General features: G+C 39.2%; 1 protein-coding gene across 2 annotated transcripts in view; it reads right to left on the bottom strand.

Annotated features, from left to right (window-relative positions):
• The window catches only part of OSBPL9 (oxysterol binding protein like 9), a gene marked incomplete at its 5' end in the record, with an annotated part of 169826 nt that extends 153049 nt beyond the window's left edge, over positions 1-16777 (bottom strand). For both annotated transcript variants that reach the window (XM_082613363.1, XM_082613364.1), the window contains one exon: positions 16613-16777. In XM_082613363.1, the coding sequence (XP_082469489.1) occupies positions 16613-16777 (165 nt within the window). The remainder of the gene's footprint in view (positions 1-16612) is intronic.
• Positions 16778-17247: the final 470 nt, after the last annotated feature.

Raw genomic sequence — 17247 nt, 5'->3', positions numbered from 1 at the left:
ACATGCAAGCACAGAATGGTGAGTTGGTCACAAAGGATATCAGAACCTATCTGAAATTTACACTTCATCCTCTTCTGGGTGACTAAACTTTCAAAGTAGAATTAGCTTCAAGAATTTGCCACTACCTTTCTGTGCTCACATTTTGTGAATTAAAAAAATCATCAATCGGGCCTCCCTGGTGGCGCAGTGGTTGAGAGTCCGCCTGCCGATGCAGGGGATACGGGTTCGTGCCCCGGTCTGGGAGGATCCCATATGCCGCGGAGCGGCTGGGCCCGTGAGCCATGGCCGCTGGGCCTGTGCATCCGGAGCCTGTGCTCCGCAACGGGGGAGGCCACAACAGTGAGAGGCCCGCATACCGCAAAAAGAAAAAAAAAAAAAAAAAAAAAAAAAAATCATCAATCAACAAATTCTAAGACTTAGTATCTGCTCCTCATCCCCTTCTCTAGTAGGCTTTCGGTGAACTGGAATGGAAGAAGAGTCTTTTGTTTATCCTTGGCATTTCAAAGGGGATGATTTAAGTCCCTATCTTACAACTTAGATGTAAAAGGATTCAGTATTTTTTAATGATTAATCAATGCAGTTTGCACTTCAGAACAGCCTCCGCAGAAAGTTTATTTCATTGTGATAATGATGTAAATTAGTTATCACCTGTAAGCAGACTAGTGGTAACTTGGGTTTATTGTCATTTTAAAATATCAATGCTAGCACAATTCAGTATCCGCAGACAGAAAGAACATTCTATCTGGAGTCAGAAGACTTAATCACGTACAGAGAAACTACTGTGTGATTTCTTACATCTCAATTTCTTCATGTGTAAAGGAAGTAATAACTATTTCACACTATTGTTCATTCCATAAATATTTATTGAATACTCACTAAGTGCCAGGCACTGCTCTAGATACTAAAGACAAAATGATGAACATAAGTCTCTGTTGTCACATGGAACAGAGACTTACATTCCAGAGGGAATGCTTACATTCCAAGGGAAATAGACATAAACAAACAAACAAACAAAATAATTTTAGCAGCTAACAAAAAATGCTATGAAAAAGTAAAACAAGGCCATTGTGCTAGTGACTGACAGTGAGGTCTACTTTAGATGGCTGTTAAGGAAAGACTTCTCTGAGCAGTGACGCCTAAATGAAGACCTGTACACCAACAAGGAATCAGCCATGGTACAGCCGTGGGGTAATATCAGTCCATGAAGCCAGAAAATATATGCAAAGGCCTGAGGCAAGAACAAGTTTGAGGTGTTCTAGGAACACACAAAAAAAGCTAAAGTGGATAGAAAGTGGTGAGCAAAAGGTTTACCGTAGAAAGGTAAGTGAAGAAAGATCACAAAGCCATAAGTCATAGTAAAGAGTTTGGATCTTTTTCCTATAGTCTAATATTAGAGAATTTTAAGCAGGGGGAAAAACATGATCTTTTTTTTTTCATTTTTTTTAAAGATCACTTGGGCTGTTGATAGAAAATGGACTTCAGAGCACAAAAAGGAAACAAAGAGAACAGCTATGAGGTATTTGCAATAGACCAAGTGAGACATCATGGTGATTTATATGCGATAGTGGTAGCAAGAAAAAATGGGAGAAGTTATGAGGCTTAATGAGGTAATGTATTTGACAATATTAGAAAATACCTACGACAATGATTAATATAGTAGAGGCTTGTGTCACACTGTATTTTCCAAAAATGGCCTATAATAGTATTTCTCATCCCACAAGCTCTTCTAGAACTTTGCCACTCCCTCATTAAGAGGTGGAGTCTTTTGGGGCTTCCCTGGTGGCGCAGTGGTTGAGAGTCTGCCTGCCAATGCAGGGGACACGAGTTCGAGCCCTGGTCTGGGAAGATCCCACATACCGCGGAGCAACTAGGCCCGTGAGCCACAACTACTGAGCCTGCGCGTCTGGAGCCTGTGCTCTGCAACGAGAGGCCTGCGCACTGCGATGAAGAGTGGCCCCCGCTTGCTGCAACTAGAGAAAGCCCTCGCACAGAAGCGAACACCCAACACAGCCAAAAATAAATAAATAAATTTATAAAAAACAAAAAAAAAAGAAGTGGAGTCTTTTGTTTGTGGGTGGGTCTTTGTAACTGCCTTAACCTAGCAGACTGGGTGGGACATAATACAAATTATTGTACATTCTCTTCCAGCATCACAAACAGCATGGGAATCTTAATCTCCCAAAGCCAGATGACTGAGATCTCATTACGTAAAGATGAAGGAAAAATGATATCCTTTGTTCATTTTGCTACTTGAAGAAATGCAATACAAAATGGTACAAAAAATTATATAGAAAACTTTTAATAAAATGCTCTTAGGTTATAGAATATCATGTATAAAATGATTCCATTTGTACAAATTATACATAAATGTGTATATAAGCACAGAGTTGCTAGGAAAGCTATTCTCCAAAACACAGTAGGATTTCCAGTAGAACTTTTCTTCCTTCTACTTAATATAGTTTTCACTATTGTTTCAATTTTTAAAAATTAAGATTATGTTGTCATCTCTTCAAGAACAATAAAACTATTTTTTAAAGCTTTAAAATAAAGAGTAATGTCAAATTCTGCAGAGACAGCGCTATTAAAACTAAGGGTAAAAAGCACCCATTGAGTTTAGCAACAAAGCTATCATTGGAGACCTTTGTTAGGATTTTCAGTGAAATGTGGAGGTAAAAAGAGTGCTGTAAGGTAAATGGAAGATGGATGAATAAAGACAGACAATGTAGAAGACTCTTCCAATAGGTTCATCTATCCTGAAGAAGAGAGGTTAAGATGGTATTTCCAGGGAGACACAGAATTAGCAGAGATATTTTTCAACTTGGGAGAGATACAGTCCATGTTAATTTGTTAATGAAAAAGTCAGTAGATCCTAAAATTCATATAGAAATTCAAGGAACCCAGAATAGCCAAAACAATCTTGAAAAAGAACAAAGCTAAAGGCCTTACACTTCCCAATTTTAAAACTTACTACAAAGCTGCAGTTATTGAAATAGTGTGACACTGGCATAAGAATAGACATAAAGATCAATGGAATAGAACTGAGAGTCCAGAAATAAATCTTCACATGGTTTATGGTTAACTGATTTTCAACAAGAATGTCAAGACAATTCAATGGAGAAAAAATAGTGTTTTCAATATATGGTGCTAGAATAACCAGTTACCCACATGCAAAAGAATAATAAAAATAATAAAGAATATAAAGTTCTTTAAAAATAATGTGACCCTTAGCTCACAGCATATACAAAAACTAATTCAAAATGGATCAAAGACCTAAATGTAAGAGCTAAAACTATAAAACTCCTAGAAGAAAACTTGGGAATAAAACTTTGTGACCTTAGATTAAGCAATGGTTTTCCAGATATACCACCAAAAGCACAAGCAACAAAAGATAAATTAGACATAATCAAATTAAAAATTTTTGTGCTTCAAAGGACCCTATCAAGAAAGTAAAAAGACAACCCACAGAAAGGGAGAAAATATTTGAAAATCATGTATCTCATAAGGGACTCGTATCTAGAATATATAAAAAATTCTTCTGCGATGAAGAGTGGCCCCCGCTCGCCACAACCAGAGAAAGCCCTCGCACAGAAACGAAGACCCAACACAGCAAAAATAAATAAATTAATTAATTAATTAAAAAAAAATTCTTACAACAACAAAGACAACCCAATTTAAAAATGAGCAAAGGACCCAAATAGATATTTCTCTTAATAAGATTTACAAACAGCCATTAAGCACACAAAAAGATGCTCAACATCGATAGTCACCAGGGAAACACAAATCAAAATATACTAAGATACTACTTCACACCCACTAGGATGGCTATAATCAAAATGACAGACAATAACAAATTGTTGGTAAGGATGCAGAGAAACTGGAACCCTTATACCCCTAGTGGTAATGTAAAAAGGCGCAGCTGCTTTGGAAAAGTCTGGCAGTTCCTCAAAAAGTTAAACAGAGTTACCCTATGACCCAGCAATTCCACTCCTAGATATATATCCAAGAAAAATGAAATATATTTGGAGATATATATCCAAATATATATCCACTCCTAGATATATATCCAAGAAAAATGAAAACATATGTCCACACCAAAACTTATGTACACAACCGTTCACAGTACCATTAATCATAATACCCAAAATGTGGAAACAACTGAAATGTTCATCAGCTGATGAATGAATAAATAAAATGTGGAATATACATATAACAGAACATGCAGCAATAAAAAGCACTGATATATGCTACAATATGGATGGACCTTGAAAACACCATGTTAAATGAAAGAAGCCATATTAGAATTATTTAAAGAATACTTTAATAATCTGATTCTATTTATATGAAATGTCCAAAAGAGGCAAATCTACAGAGACTGAAAGTAGATTAGTGGTTGTCTAGGGCTAGGGGTGAAATACTGGAAGTGACTGTTAATAGAAATAGGGTTTCTTTTAGGGGTAATGAAATTTTTCTAAAATTGATGGTGGATATGGTTATACACTTCTGTGAATAAGCTAAAAATAAAAAACTCATTGAACTGTATCTTTCAAAGAGATGGTATGTGTATTAATATCTCAATAAAACTGTTATAAAAAAATGAAAAGCACCAGGCAACCTAAAAATTTACTAAAATTTTCCATATGAAATTGTTACAACTATGATGTTTAGTTGTTATACTGCAAAATAAATATTCTTAAAATAAACAACAAAAGTCTGTACATAGAAAGGAAGAAGTTGAAGACATACAGGAGAGAGGGAGGAAAGCAGAAAAAGGAGAAAATGTATAGACTGAGATCCTCAAAAAGTGTGTGAGCAGATGGAATCCAGAACACCCAAGGATTACCTCTTCCATCATGACAGAGAAGGATAGGCAGGAAAGTAAGTATACCAACAGGTGAGAGTATGAGCAGTTGAGAGTGTTTCCACCAAATGGACTCTATTGTCTCTGGGAAGAATGGCATCTTCTATGACTGATGGAGGAAAGAGGAGGATTGAGAGAGACTGTAGAGATAGTTGCCAGAGTGACAAACCAAATATTCACCCAATATTTTATTTGCCCATCTATGCCATAGAGTAATGCTAAATTAAATTAAATTAAATTAAATAAGTGAATAATCTTAGCATGAAGGTTTAATGTGAACAAAACTCTGGGACACAGCATATCAACTTTCATAATAATCTTTGTCATGCGAATGGGAAAAAATTAATTATGAATACCTCAAAATACTTTCCTTGAATATGATTCCATTTATATGATTCCATGTATCATGTAAACTTAACTTTTGCAAAAAAACTCTCCAGAAAGTGGGCATAGAGGGAACCTACCTTAACATAATAAAGCCCATATATGACAAACCCACAGCAAACATCATTCTCAATGGTGAAAAACTGAAAGCATTTCCTCTAAGATCAGGAACAAGACGAGGATGTCCACTCTCACCACTATTATTCAACATAGTTTTGGAAGTCCTAGCTAAGGCAATCAGAGAAGAAAAAGAAATAAAAGGAATACAAATTGGAAAAGAAGTAAAACTGTCACTGCTTGCAGGTGACATGATACTATACATAGAGAATCCTAAAAATGCCACCAGAAAACTACTAGAGCTAATCAATGAATTTGGTAAAGTTGCAGGATACAAAATTAATGTACAGAAATCTCTTGCACTCCTATACACTAATGATGAAAAATCTGAAAGAGAAATTAAGGAAACACTCCCATTTACCATTGCAATAAAAAGAATAAAATACCTAGGAATAAACCTACCTAGGGAGACAAAAGACCTGTATGCAGAAAACTATAAGACACTGAGGAAAGAAATTAAAGACGATACCAACAGATGGAGAGATATACCATGTTCTTGGATTGGAAGAATCCATATTGTGAAAATGACTATACTACCCAAAGCAATCTACAGATTCAATGCAATGCCTATCAAATTACCAATGGCATTTTTTATGGAACTAGAACAAAAAGTCTTAAAATTTGTATGGAGACACAAAAGACCCCAAATAGCCAAAGCAGTCTGGAGGGAAAAAAACGGAACTGGAGGAATCAGACTCCCTGACTTCAGTCTATACTACAAAGCTACAGTAATCAGGACAATATGGTACTGGCACAAAAACAGAAATACAGATCAATGGAACAACGTAGAAAGCCCAGAGATAAACCCACGCACCTATGGTCAACTAATCTATGACAAAGGAGGCAAGGATATACACTGGAGAAAAGACAGTCTCTTCAATAAGTGGTGCTGGGAAAACTGGACAGCTACATGTAAAAGAATGAAATTAGAACACTCCCTAACACCATACATAAAAATAAGCTCAAAATGGATTCGAGACCTAAATGTAAGACCAGACACTATAAAACTCTTGGAGGAAAACATAGGAAGAAACACCCTTTGACATAAATCACAGCAAGATCTTTTTTGATCCACCTCCTAGAGTAATGGAAATTAAAACAAAAATAAACAAATGGGACCTAATGAAACATAAAAGCTTTTGCACAGCAAAGGAAACCATAAACAAGACGAAAAGACAAGCTCAGAATGGGAGAAAATATTTGCCAACCAATCAACGGACAAAGGATTAATCTCCAAAATATATAAACAGCTCATGCAGCTCAATATTAAAGAAACAAACAACCCAATCCAAAAATGGGCAGAAGAGGGGCTTCCCTGGTGGTGCAGTGGTTGAGAGTCCGCCTGCCGATGCAGGGGACGCGGGTTCGTGCCCTGGTCTGGGAAGATCCCACATGTCGAGGAGCGGCTAGGCCCGTGAGCCATGGCCGCTGAGCCTGCGCGTCCAGAGCCTGTGCTCTGCAACAGGAGAGGGCACAACAGTGAGAGGCCCGCGTACTGCAAAATAATAATAATAATAAATAAATAAAATTAAAAAAAAAAAATGGGCAGAAGACCTAAATAGACATTTCTCCAAAGAAGACATACAGATGGCCAAGAAGCACATGAGAAGCTGCTCAATGTCACTAATTATTAGAGAAATGCAAATCAAAACTACAATGAGGTATCACCTCACACCAGTTAGAATGGGCGTCATCAGAAAATCTACAAACAACAAATGCTGGAGAGGGTGTGGAGAAAAGGGCACCGTCTCGCACTGTTGGTGTGAATGTAAATTGATACAGCCACTGTGGAGAACAGTATGGAGGTTCCTTAAAAAACTAAAAATAGAATTACCATATGATCCAGCAATCCCACTACTGGGCATATACCCAGAGAAAACCATAATTCAAAAAGACACATGCACCCCAATGTTCATTGCAGCACTATTTACAATAGCCAGGTCATGGAAGCAACCTAAATGTCCATCGACAGATGAATGGATAAAGAAGTTGTAGTATATATATACAATGGAATATTACTCAGCCATAAAAAGGAACGAAATTGAGTCATTTGTAGAGACGTGGATGGATCTAGAGACTGTCAAACAGAGTGAAATAAGTCAGAAAGAGAAAAACAAATATCGTATATTAACGCATGTATGTGGAACCTAGAAAAATGGTACAGATGAACCAGTTTGCAGGGCAGAAGTTGAGACACAGATGTAGAGAACAAATGTATGGACACCAAGGGGGGAAAACCGCAGTGGGGTGGGGATGGTGGTGTGCTGAATTGGGCGGTACACACTGATGTGTATAAAATTGATGACTAATAAGAACCTGCAGTATAAAACAAACAAACAAACAAAAAAAGTAGATTCTTTTTTTTTTAAGGAAGTCTAAACTAGTCTAAGAAGATTATCCTTTACAATAAAGTAAATGAGAAGAAAAAGACTGGGCTAGCCAGTTGTTTTTCTCTATAAGCAGTAAAAGGAAATAAATCCTTAATCTAAATCACTTGAGCATTGTTCTAGCTAGCTTTGATTGGAATTATGTAACTAGTTGAAAATCTAATCCAATGACAATTGCCACATATAAGAGTGGCATATTTTAAGAACAACTCTACTTTCCATCCTTCTACAGATTATTACCATCAACACAGCTGCCTGCAACAAAAGCAAGAACTGACTGCTTGTCTGATATAACACACTAAGCAAAAGATCCCACACAAGTTCTACAGGCTCTGGATGATTAAACAAAAGCCACTGTTATAAATATAAGCCCAATAAGGTTTTACATAGGGGAAAGAAACATACATATTTGCTATCAGTATATTCTGCACAGTTTACAAGGGTATATAAGCAACAACTCCAAAACAACCTTCTATATCTCAGCTCTAAGCCTAGTTTGCAGGGCCTTGGACATTCCATTCACTATGAGAATGATGTGCCACATTATAGGGCTTGAAAATCATAATGCTTAGTACTACTATCAAAGAGTTTACAAGCTTACTGTACAAAGAATGTACTAGAGATACGACTAGTTAATTATAACAGATGTAAATGATTCAACACCCAAAAGAATTATATGAGCAAGGCTCAAGAGTATTAGAACAGGGAAAAATCAAGGCTGACGAGAGTATTCAAGGAAAGCAAAAGATATAAAATTTCCATATACTTCTTCCCACTGGTACTACTTACCCTCTTAGGAGGCTTCTTTCCTTTATTTTCAGGGCATTTAGATTAGATACAATTTTTCTTCTGTTCCTTTTATAATTCTAAAACTACTATATTAAGATTTGTACTATTACTATGTACCATGTGAGCTTAATAAAAATCATAATTAATATATTCAAAAACAGTTTATTTAGAAAAGTATAAGTTCCTTTTAATTGTTTGATGTGAGTCGTGCTGATATCTTTCTAGGAGAATCTGAGACTCCCTCCTTTACATCTTTGCAAGAGAAACACACATGCTTAAGCTCTTCAAAAACCTAAAATCCAAGAATTAGATGACAGATTTTTTAAAATCACCTTCCAGACATTGCTAAGGACTGCCAAATAACACTTAAATGTGTTTAGATTACCAGTGATTTTGAAATTCAAAGTCACTATGAGTCTCTTTCAGTCAGCATGTAACAGCAAAGACCATATTATTTCTCTAATGATTCCTTTTACAAAGACTACCTTGAGTGGCCCTGATAACTTACTAACTCACTATTTCTAACATTCTCTCCAAAATGTTATAAAAACAATACAAATCAAGAAAGAGTGTTAAATATTTATGGGTAATGACTAAACAAATCATATTTTATAATCTCAACTAGTTCCTTATACAACCTGATTAATCTTCAACATGTCCCTAGTTATTCCTTTTTCCAGCTCCCATGGCCATTGATCTAAATGTTTACTATATTCCTTAAATCTTGACTCTACTCTCATTTTTAACATGGACCCTGCTTCCCATCCCTACAACATTTAAGCATACTCCTACCTTAGAAACCCCTTCCCCTCAATTCCATATTCTTCTCTGCCTCTTTCACAATGAAACATCTTGAGTAATCTACACTCATTTTCTCCACTTCTTACCTCCTATTTACTCTTCAAACCACTCTAATCTGGCTTCCACACCCACGACTCCATGGAAACTTCTCTCTTTGAGGGCATCAGTGATGTTCAAATTGATCAATCCAATGGATATTTTTAAGATTTCATCTATTCAATTCTCTCAATAGTATTCAAGCCAACCCACTATTCCCACCTTGACTGCCACATTCTTCTGGTTTTTCTCTGATACCTCTGCCTGTCCTTTTTCACTCTCCTGTGCAGGCTCTTTTCTCTGCCAATCCCTTAAATATGACTGTGATGGCTTAAAATCCCTCCACAAATTCTTTGACACTCCTTTCAAAAGGTAGAGCCTAATTCTCCTGCCCATGCCTAAAATTCCCATCCCCATGAGCATGAGCTGAACTTAACGATTCGTTTCTAATGAACAGAATAAGTCAGAAGTGATGTCCTCAGACCAGGTCATACTAAGCACTTTGGCTTCCTCCTGGCTCTCACTTGGATTACTCCTTCTGAGCGAAGCCAGATGCTCTATCATGATGACACTCATGTAGCCTAACGGAGAGGTTGGCTGGTGAGGAATTGAGGCCACCTTCCAACAGCCAGCAAGGAACTAAGGCTTTCTGCCAACAGCCGTGATAGTGAGTCATCTTGGAAGCAAATCCTCCAACTCCAGTCAAGCCTTTCAGGTGACTGCAATGTCTTGACTGCAACGGCATGAGAGACTCTGAGGCAGAACCACCTAGCTAAGTCACTCCCAAAGTTCTGAGTCACAGAAACTATGCAATAATAAATATTTGTCGTTTTAAGTGGCTAATATTGTGGGTAATTTGTTACAAAGCAATAGATATCTAATCCAACGGTGTTTCTCAGTGTTCTATTCAAAGCTCTCTATTATTCCCACTCACTCTCTCAACTCTCTATTTGTGTAAAGCTAATATTTATCTGTAACCCAGATATTTTCCTAAGTTCCAGACCACACGATATCTTTACATCAATTTCAACATGCCCCAAAGCAACCACCTTTCTCACCCCAACCTATACTTCTTATCCTTCCTATCATCATTCATCAAAGGAAATCTAAAAGCCTGGATTTCATCAGACTCATCCCCCCCTTTCACTCACATCCAATCAATCACTGAAATCCTGTCAATATGACTTCATTATTTTTCTGTAACCATAGTATTCTTTAAAGGATACAAATTTTACCTGAAGCTATTGATCAATTTTAAAAATCACAGAGACAACCAGACATCATGTGCCACTTGATGTACAGGTTTCCCCTGCTACCTGAAAGTAGAGTGTTCCTATGAAACCTTCCTGAAATGGCATAAAGCAAAGAAGCAATAACCTTAGGACACATCTTTCTAATGGATGCACAAAATAAACCAAGATAAAGCAAAGATGCTCACAGACACAGTTCAAAGCTATGGCAGCTTGATGCTGTGTAGTTCCCAGGGAAGGAGCTTAATGGCGCCACTCTTGCTGCTTGGGGTGCTCACTGCCTCTATAACAGCTCACTACAAAAAAAAAAAACTCTGAATGCTATTTTTGCTTTTCACCTATTTTTCATAAAAGCAAAAATCCTCTTCGGATTTCCTGTGGTTAGCAAACACAGGTAATAATATAGGTCTTTCTTAAAAGTGAAGTGGGGTAAAGCAAACTCTCAAAAAGCGGGAGATACCTGTAATATGTTCCACCTACAAAGTATTCCTGTCCAAAGGGAAAAAAAAAAGTTAAGCTTCTAGCTCTAAGTATAAGTTTATAGGAAACACGGAGGACAAAGGAACATGTATAAACATACAAGAATATTATCAGCAAAATCCAGAATGTAGAAAATCTACAGAATAATTTGCTGTCTTCAATCAATGGATGGCAGGACTTCCCTGGTGGCACAGTGGTTGAGAATCCGCCTGCTAATGCAGGGGAAATGGGTTCGAGCCCTGGTCCGGGAAGATCCCACATGCCACGGAGCAACTAAGCTCGTGCACCACAACTACTGAGCCTGAGCTCTAGAGCCCGCGAGCCACAACTACTGAGCCCATGCATCACAACTACTGAAGCCCACATGCCCTAGAGCCCGCGCACTGCAACTACTGGGCCTGAGTGCCGCAGCTGCTGAGCCCGCGTGCTGCTACTGAAGCCTGCGCACCTAGAGCCCGGCTCCGTAACAAGAGAAGCCACCACAATGAGAAGCCCGGGCACCACACAAAGAGTAGCATCTGCTTGCCGCAACTAGGGAAAGCCTGTGTGCAGCAATTAAGACCCAATGAAGCCAAAAAAAATTTTTTTAATTAAAAAAGCAGGGCTTCCCTGGTTGCACAGTGGTTGAGAGTCCGCCTGCCGATGCAGGGGACACAGGTTCGTGTCCCGGTCCGGGAAGATTCCACATGCCGCGGAGCGGCTGGGCCCGTGAGCCATGGCCACTGAGCCTGCGCATCCGGAGCCTGTGCTCTGCAACGGGAGAGGCCACAACAGTAAGAGGCCCGCGTACAGCAAAAAAAAAAAAAAAAAAAAAAGCAAATGAATGACAAAGGAAAAAAGAGGGAAGGAGGACCTATAGAGTAAAAGAGACTCAGTTTTATATGTGGATCTTATTTGGAATCCTGACTCAAATAAACCAACTGGTGAGGGAGAGGTGTTTGAGAAAAAAATCAAGGAAATTAAACACTGACTGGATAGTTGAAAATATTAATAAATAATTATTATTATTTAGTTGTAATAATGGCATTGTGATAACATTTTTTAAGAGAGAGACCTTAACATTTAGTAATACATACTGAAATATTCAAAAATGAAATAATGAGTTCTGGGATATGCTTTAAAGTAATCCAGTGGGCTAGGAAGGAGCTATTGGCAAGGTTGGCCATATGTTGATATTTTACGAGCTGAATGACAGGAATTCATTTTACTATCCTCTTTTGTGTATGTTTGAAAGAAATTTTCTATAATAAAAGTTTTTTTCTATAACAAAAAGGGCTTACAACACTTAAATGACTTTCCACTGCCCTGGGGGGTAAAGTTCAAATTCCTTAGCATGGTTAATCAAGAAAGCCTTTCATTATCAGGGCCCTGCTTCTCTCTCCAGCTCATCTCACCATTGTCCACCACACAGCCCAAACTCCAGGACTAACAAGCTCCTTACTCTTGTCTCCTGGAAAAACATTTATTCCCTCTATCTCGAGCAGTTTTCTCCCTCTGCTCACGTAGCTAATCTCTATTTACCATTCAGGTAACAGCAAACCTACTTCTTCTAGGAAACTTTTTCTGACCCTCCAAGACAGAGACAAGTTACCCACCTCTGCACCTCCCAAAATCCTATGCTTCCCTTATCACAACTCTTACCTGATGTACACGGCAGTAGACTCTAGGTATCATGAGACTATGGACTATATCCATCTTATTTACCATTTTAACCCTTCTTCTTAGCATAGTGCCTGGCACATAGTACATAATCAATAAACATTTGATAAATTTACAAAAGGCATGACCTCCACTAACTTTCTAACCTTCCAACTCCTCACATATCTATATCTCACATAATCTATATCTATATCACATATCTATGTCTCCCTCAATTTTCTTTCCTTTCTTGTCTTCCTTTGTGATCATGATTCACCTAAACGGTTGGCTGTCCACACAGTGTTCCCAAATTTATATCCTTAGCCCTCCCTGGGCATCTCACCTAATAAAAATTCAACAGGGCTTCCCTGGTGGCGCAGTGGTTGAGAGCCCGCCTGCTGATGCAGGGGACACGGGTTTGTGCCCCGGTCCGGGAAGATCCCACATGCCGCGGAGCAGCTGGGCCCGTGAGCCATGGCCGCTGAGCCTGCGCGTCCAGAGCCTGTGTTCCGCAACGGGAGAGGCCACAACAGCGAGAGGCCCGCGTACCGCAAAAAAAAAAAAAAAAAAAAAAAAAAAATTCAACAAATTCTGTGCTATAATCTAACAGATCTTCATCTCCAGGCCTGACCTATGGCTCCAAATACCTTCTGGACTCTATCTCCTGTTATCTCCCTACACACCTTTACACTAAGGCTGCTCAGAAATTCTCAATATCTTAATGCATTTTATGTTCTCAAGTTTCCCAATTTGTACATATTTCCCACTGCCTGAAATGCCCTTCTTCTCTTCTACCTTTAAGTCTCGGCTCAAATGTCTCTCTAGCCTTTTTTAGGCTAAAGACTGTGCCCACAGCAGTCTACTCTTACTTCTAATGTAGAATTACCATACTGTATTGAAATTACGTTTAGCTGTCTGCTCTGCTAGATTGTGAGTTCCTAGATGGAACGGACTCTCTCCTTTGTGCTTGTACCTCCAACATATAAAGTGCCTATTAAAAAGTCCCAGATAAATGCTTGCTGAATGAATAATTGTTTCTAATAATTAAAAGACTGAGCTTGAGCTGAAAAGATTACCTAATTCTACTTTTCTAAAGAAGGTAATCAGTTTCTCTGTTCCTGTATTGGTCAGAATAATATACTAAACTCTTTTTCAAAAAACAAAAATTTACGTATTATGAAAATAAAAGAAATGTAAAGTAAAAAGACCATCCATTCCCAGAAGATAGGTTTGGGTCTGGGCCCAGGTCCAGAAGAGAAGATCCAGGCTAAGGTGATGTTTGGGTGAATCTATTTAGTTCACAGCAATTCCTGTGATCCTTTCCAACCCTGAGATTATCCCAATATCAATTCTTGGTACAGGCTGACTCTAAAACAAGGCCAATTTAGTTTAGTCCAGGGTTTTCATGGCCACCCTAGAATAGGCCTGCAACCACAGAGTGAGACCAGAGCCCAAGTGATTTTGGAAACAAGGAATAGAGTAACTTGCTATTTACTGCTCTGCTTAAAATGCTGTGCAACTAATTCAGATAATCCTCCTAGAAGATGCAGCTCCAAGTTAACAGCCACATGCAAATCATTAAGATGTACCTTCATCCTTCCAAATCCTAATGTACTGAAACAATGTCCAAGTGTACAAAATTCACTGCCAACATTCAATGTCTCCTACTTTCTCTTTAAGTGAATACCTATCCTTTTCCCATCTTTACTGGACCTCCTCTAATTTGGGATTGAGTATCATTTTATTTTCACAAGATCATTTTATTTTATAATATTTCTCTGTGGTTTCTCTGCAAGCAAATACTTTAACACCAAAGAACAAGAAAAAAAGCTTCTAAATATCCATTAGTGAGAAATATGATACCTCCTTCTGCTGGCAGGGATGATGTTTTTATAGTCTAATCTCAGAAGGGAGAATAAGTAATGGGGGGGAGGTTTGGCAGGGAAGAAGTATAATTTAAAAAACTGTATTTAGCCAGTAAGACAAAGAGAGATTTGTCAAGATATTCAGAAACTAAAACGGCAAGGAGGCAGAAAAAGGATATGACAAAGGAAGAAAAACAGGAAAAAAAGAAGATTCTGTCTGCGCTAGGAGTTCCCAAGAACCCCAGCTTGGGGCCTCTCCAGTGTGACCCTAGATTCAGAGCCACACGAAGTTGGGATTTGTAGAGTAACTTCATTCCATAGTGCCACTCACTGAAATTACTCTACCTTGAATAGGCTGGAAAGGTTCAAAAGGATTTTCTGATTATCACTTCTACTGAAACCCAATATTACTCTTCATTTATCTGAACTATGGGATTTCATAATTCCAGAGTTTTCAGGATACAATGTTCATTTGCCTCTCTTTCATGGCTACCTAAAGATAATCTTGAACAATGTATTTAAACCTCATTCAGGTTTGGTCTTATTTTTCCCTTTAAAAATTATGTAAAGAAAGGAAGTTGATGTTGAAAGTTATACTTGTTACTCCTGCAGGCTTGTCTTTAGTAACTCAAAGATTGCATTTTTCTCCTTCCTGTAGTGAAAGTGAGGTGTAATGGAAAAAGTAAAAAAGCCAGTTATTTAGAACCCTGATAACACTGCTTACTGCTAGCTCTGTGATCTTGAGCAAACTGCTTAAAAGCCTGGAGCCTCACATTCCAAAACTGTAAAATGGGGATAATGAATACCTACCCTGCAGAGTTATCATGAGTAAAATGAATTAAGGGAACCACTAGACTAGAAGATAAGCTCCAGAGAAAAGGAATGATGAATATATTGATCTCTGTTGATTCTTGCTCATGTGCACACGCGTGTGCATACACACCCCTAGCCTAAAGCAATAACAATTAACATGTAGTAGGTGCTCAATAAATAGTTTAAATTAACGAAAAAATACTAGCGTCCCCATTTCTCTCATTGCCTTTAACCCTCCTTCCATAATCATAATTTTTTTCCTTCTGTTTTCTATTATTTTCCAAAGCCTTCAGGACATTCTATTTTGTTCTTTTAAGAGGCTTCTTCCCTCTCATTGGCTATTATTAACTAGACACCATTCAGAGACAGTACTTTTGGAAGTAATTTCTCTAATTCCACCCACCTCCCATTTCTAACGCGTCGGGGGCGGAGGGATAGTCAGAACATAAGATTCATAGCAATTCATGGACCTTCCCACGGCCACTGATTCGTATTTAACGACACTGAAGCCCTTAACTCAGCCCTTCCCGGAATATAACTTTCAGGAGACATCGCACTATCCAGCCTCTCTTCGCTAACAAGAGACTCCTGTGTAGGAAATCCTCCGCTCTCCAAAGTTAAGGCGTCGGTCACGCTCGCCTCCCGCGGAATGGAGGCGGGAGTCCTGTGAAAAGAGACACTCAACTTGGGCAGACCTGCGAAGGCAAGTCACTTCAGGACCCGGCCAAGCTCGTCAGACCACTGCTCTAAGAAAGCAGCGCTCCTCAATCCCTGGAGGGAAGGTAAGGGGCGCGGCCGTCTACAGGGCCTGGGGGGACAGTATCAAATCCATGATTAACATGGGGAAAACGCACGGACCGCGCGGCCGAACCCCTCAAACCACGACTACAACCACCCACCCACCTACAACAGCACCCCACTCCACCCCCCCAACAAACACCCGACCCTAAGAAACACGGCTCGCCCCCAGCCCATAAATCACACAGCCGGTGCCTGCTTATTGGCTGAGCCAGCATCTCTTTCATCCTCATTGGCTATCCGGGACGTAAAGCCCACCCCCACGAGGGAGCCCTCCCGTACGGCTGCACCCCCAAGCCTAGCAACCTCTCCCCGGCTACCAAAACGCCCGGTCCCCACCTCCACCCACGGATCGCGACCCCCGAGGCGCTCAGGGCTTTGCCTCCGAGGACTTACTGTGTAATAGGAGAGCAGCCCTGCATTGTAGTCCAACACGAACCAACGGTACTGCCAGCCCTTCATTACGTTAGTCCATTTACTCAGCGGCCCTTCCATGATGGACGCCATCTTGGGAGCCGCCAATGACAACAAATTGCCTGACGTCAATCGCCTATAAGGCATTCGGCATGCGGTGGGCGTGGCCGTCGCGGGCAGGGGCGGGGCCAGGGCGGGGCCAGCGGCTCCTTCTCGCCCTAGTGGACTCGCTGACCCATGCCCTCAGCTATCAAACTCAAAAAACGATTTAAAAAAAAACCCAAAAAAAAACAAGATTTTTTTGGGAGCCTGTTGTGTGTAGGACTCCATACCTGAGATGTGAAGAACTCAAGCATGAATACTGCTATTAAGATTATTTATTAACATAAATAATTTTACTGCCCATGATGATACCTTACACATCCAAAAGATTTCACATCTGATATTCATTTAAGCAATCATTTCACAAACCCATTCATTTAATAAATACTTTTTGTTTTGTACTAGATACTCTTAGGCTTTGGGGATTCAGCAGAGACTTCATGATGCGAACAGGAAATAAAATAAATAGTAAATTATACAGTATGTTACAATTTGGTAATTTGGAGAAAAAGTAA

Source organism: Mesoplodon mirus (assembly GCF_964341445.2).
Source record: "Mesoplodon mirus genome assembly, chromosome: 3".
Classification (NCBI taxonomy): Eukaryota; Metazoa; Chordata; class Mammalia; order Artiodactyla; family Ziphiidae; genus Mesoplodon; species Mesoplodon mirus.
Note: the sequence above shows the minus strand (reverse complement) of the source record. Positions and strands in the feature narration are given on the sequence as shown.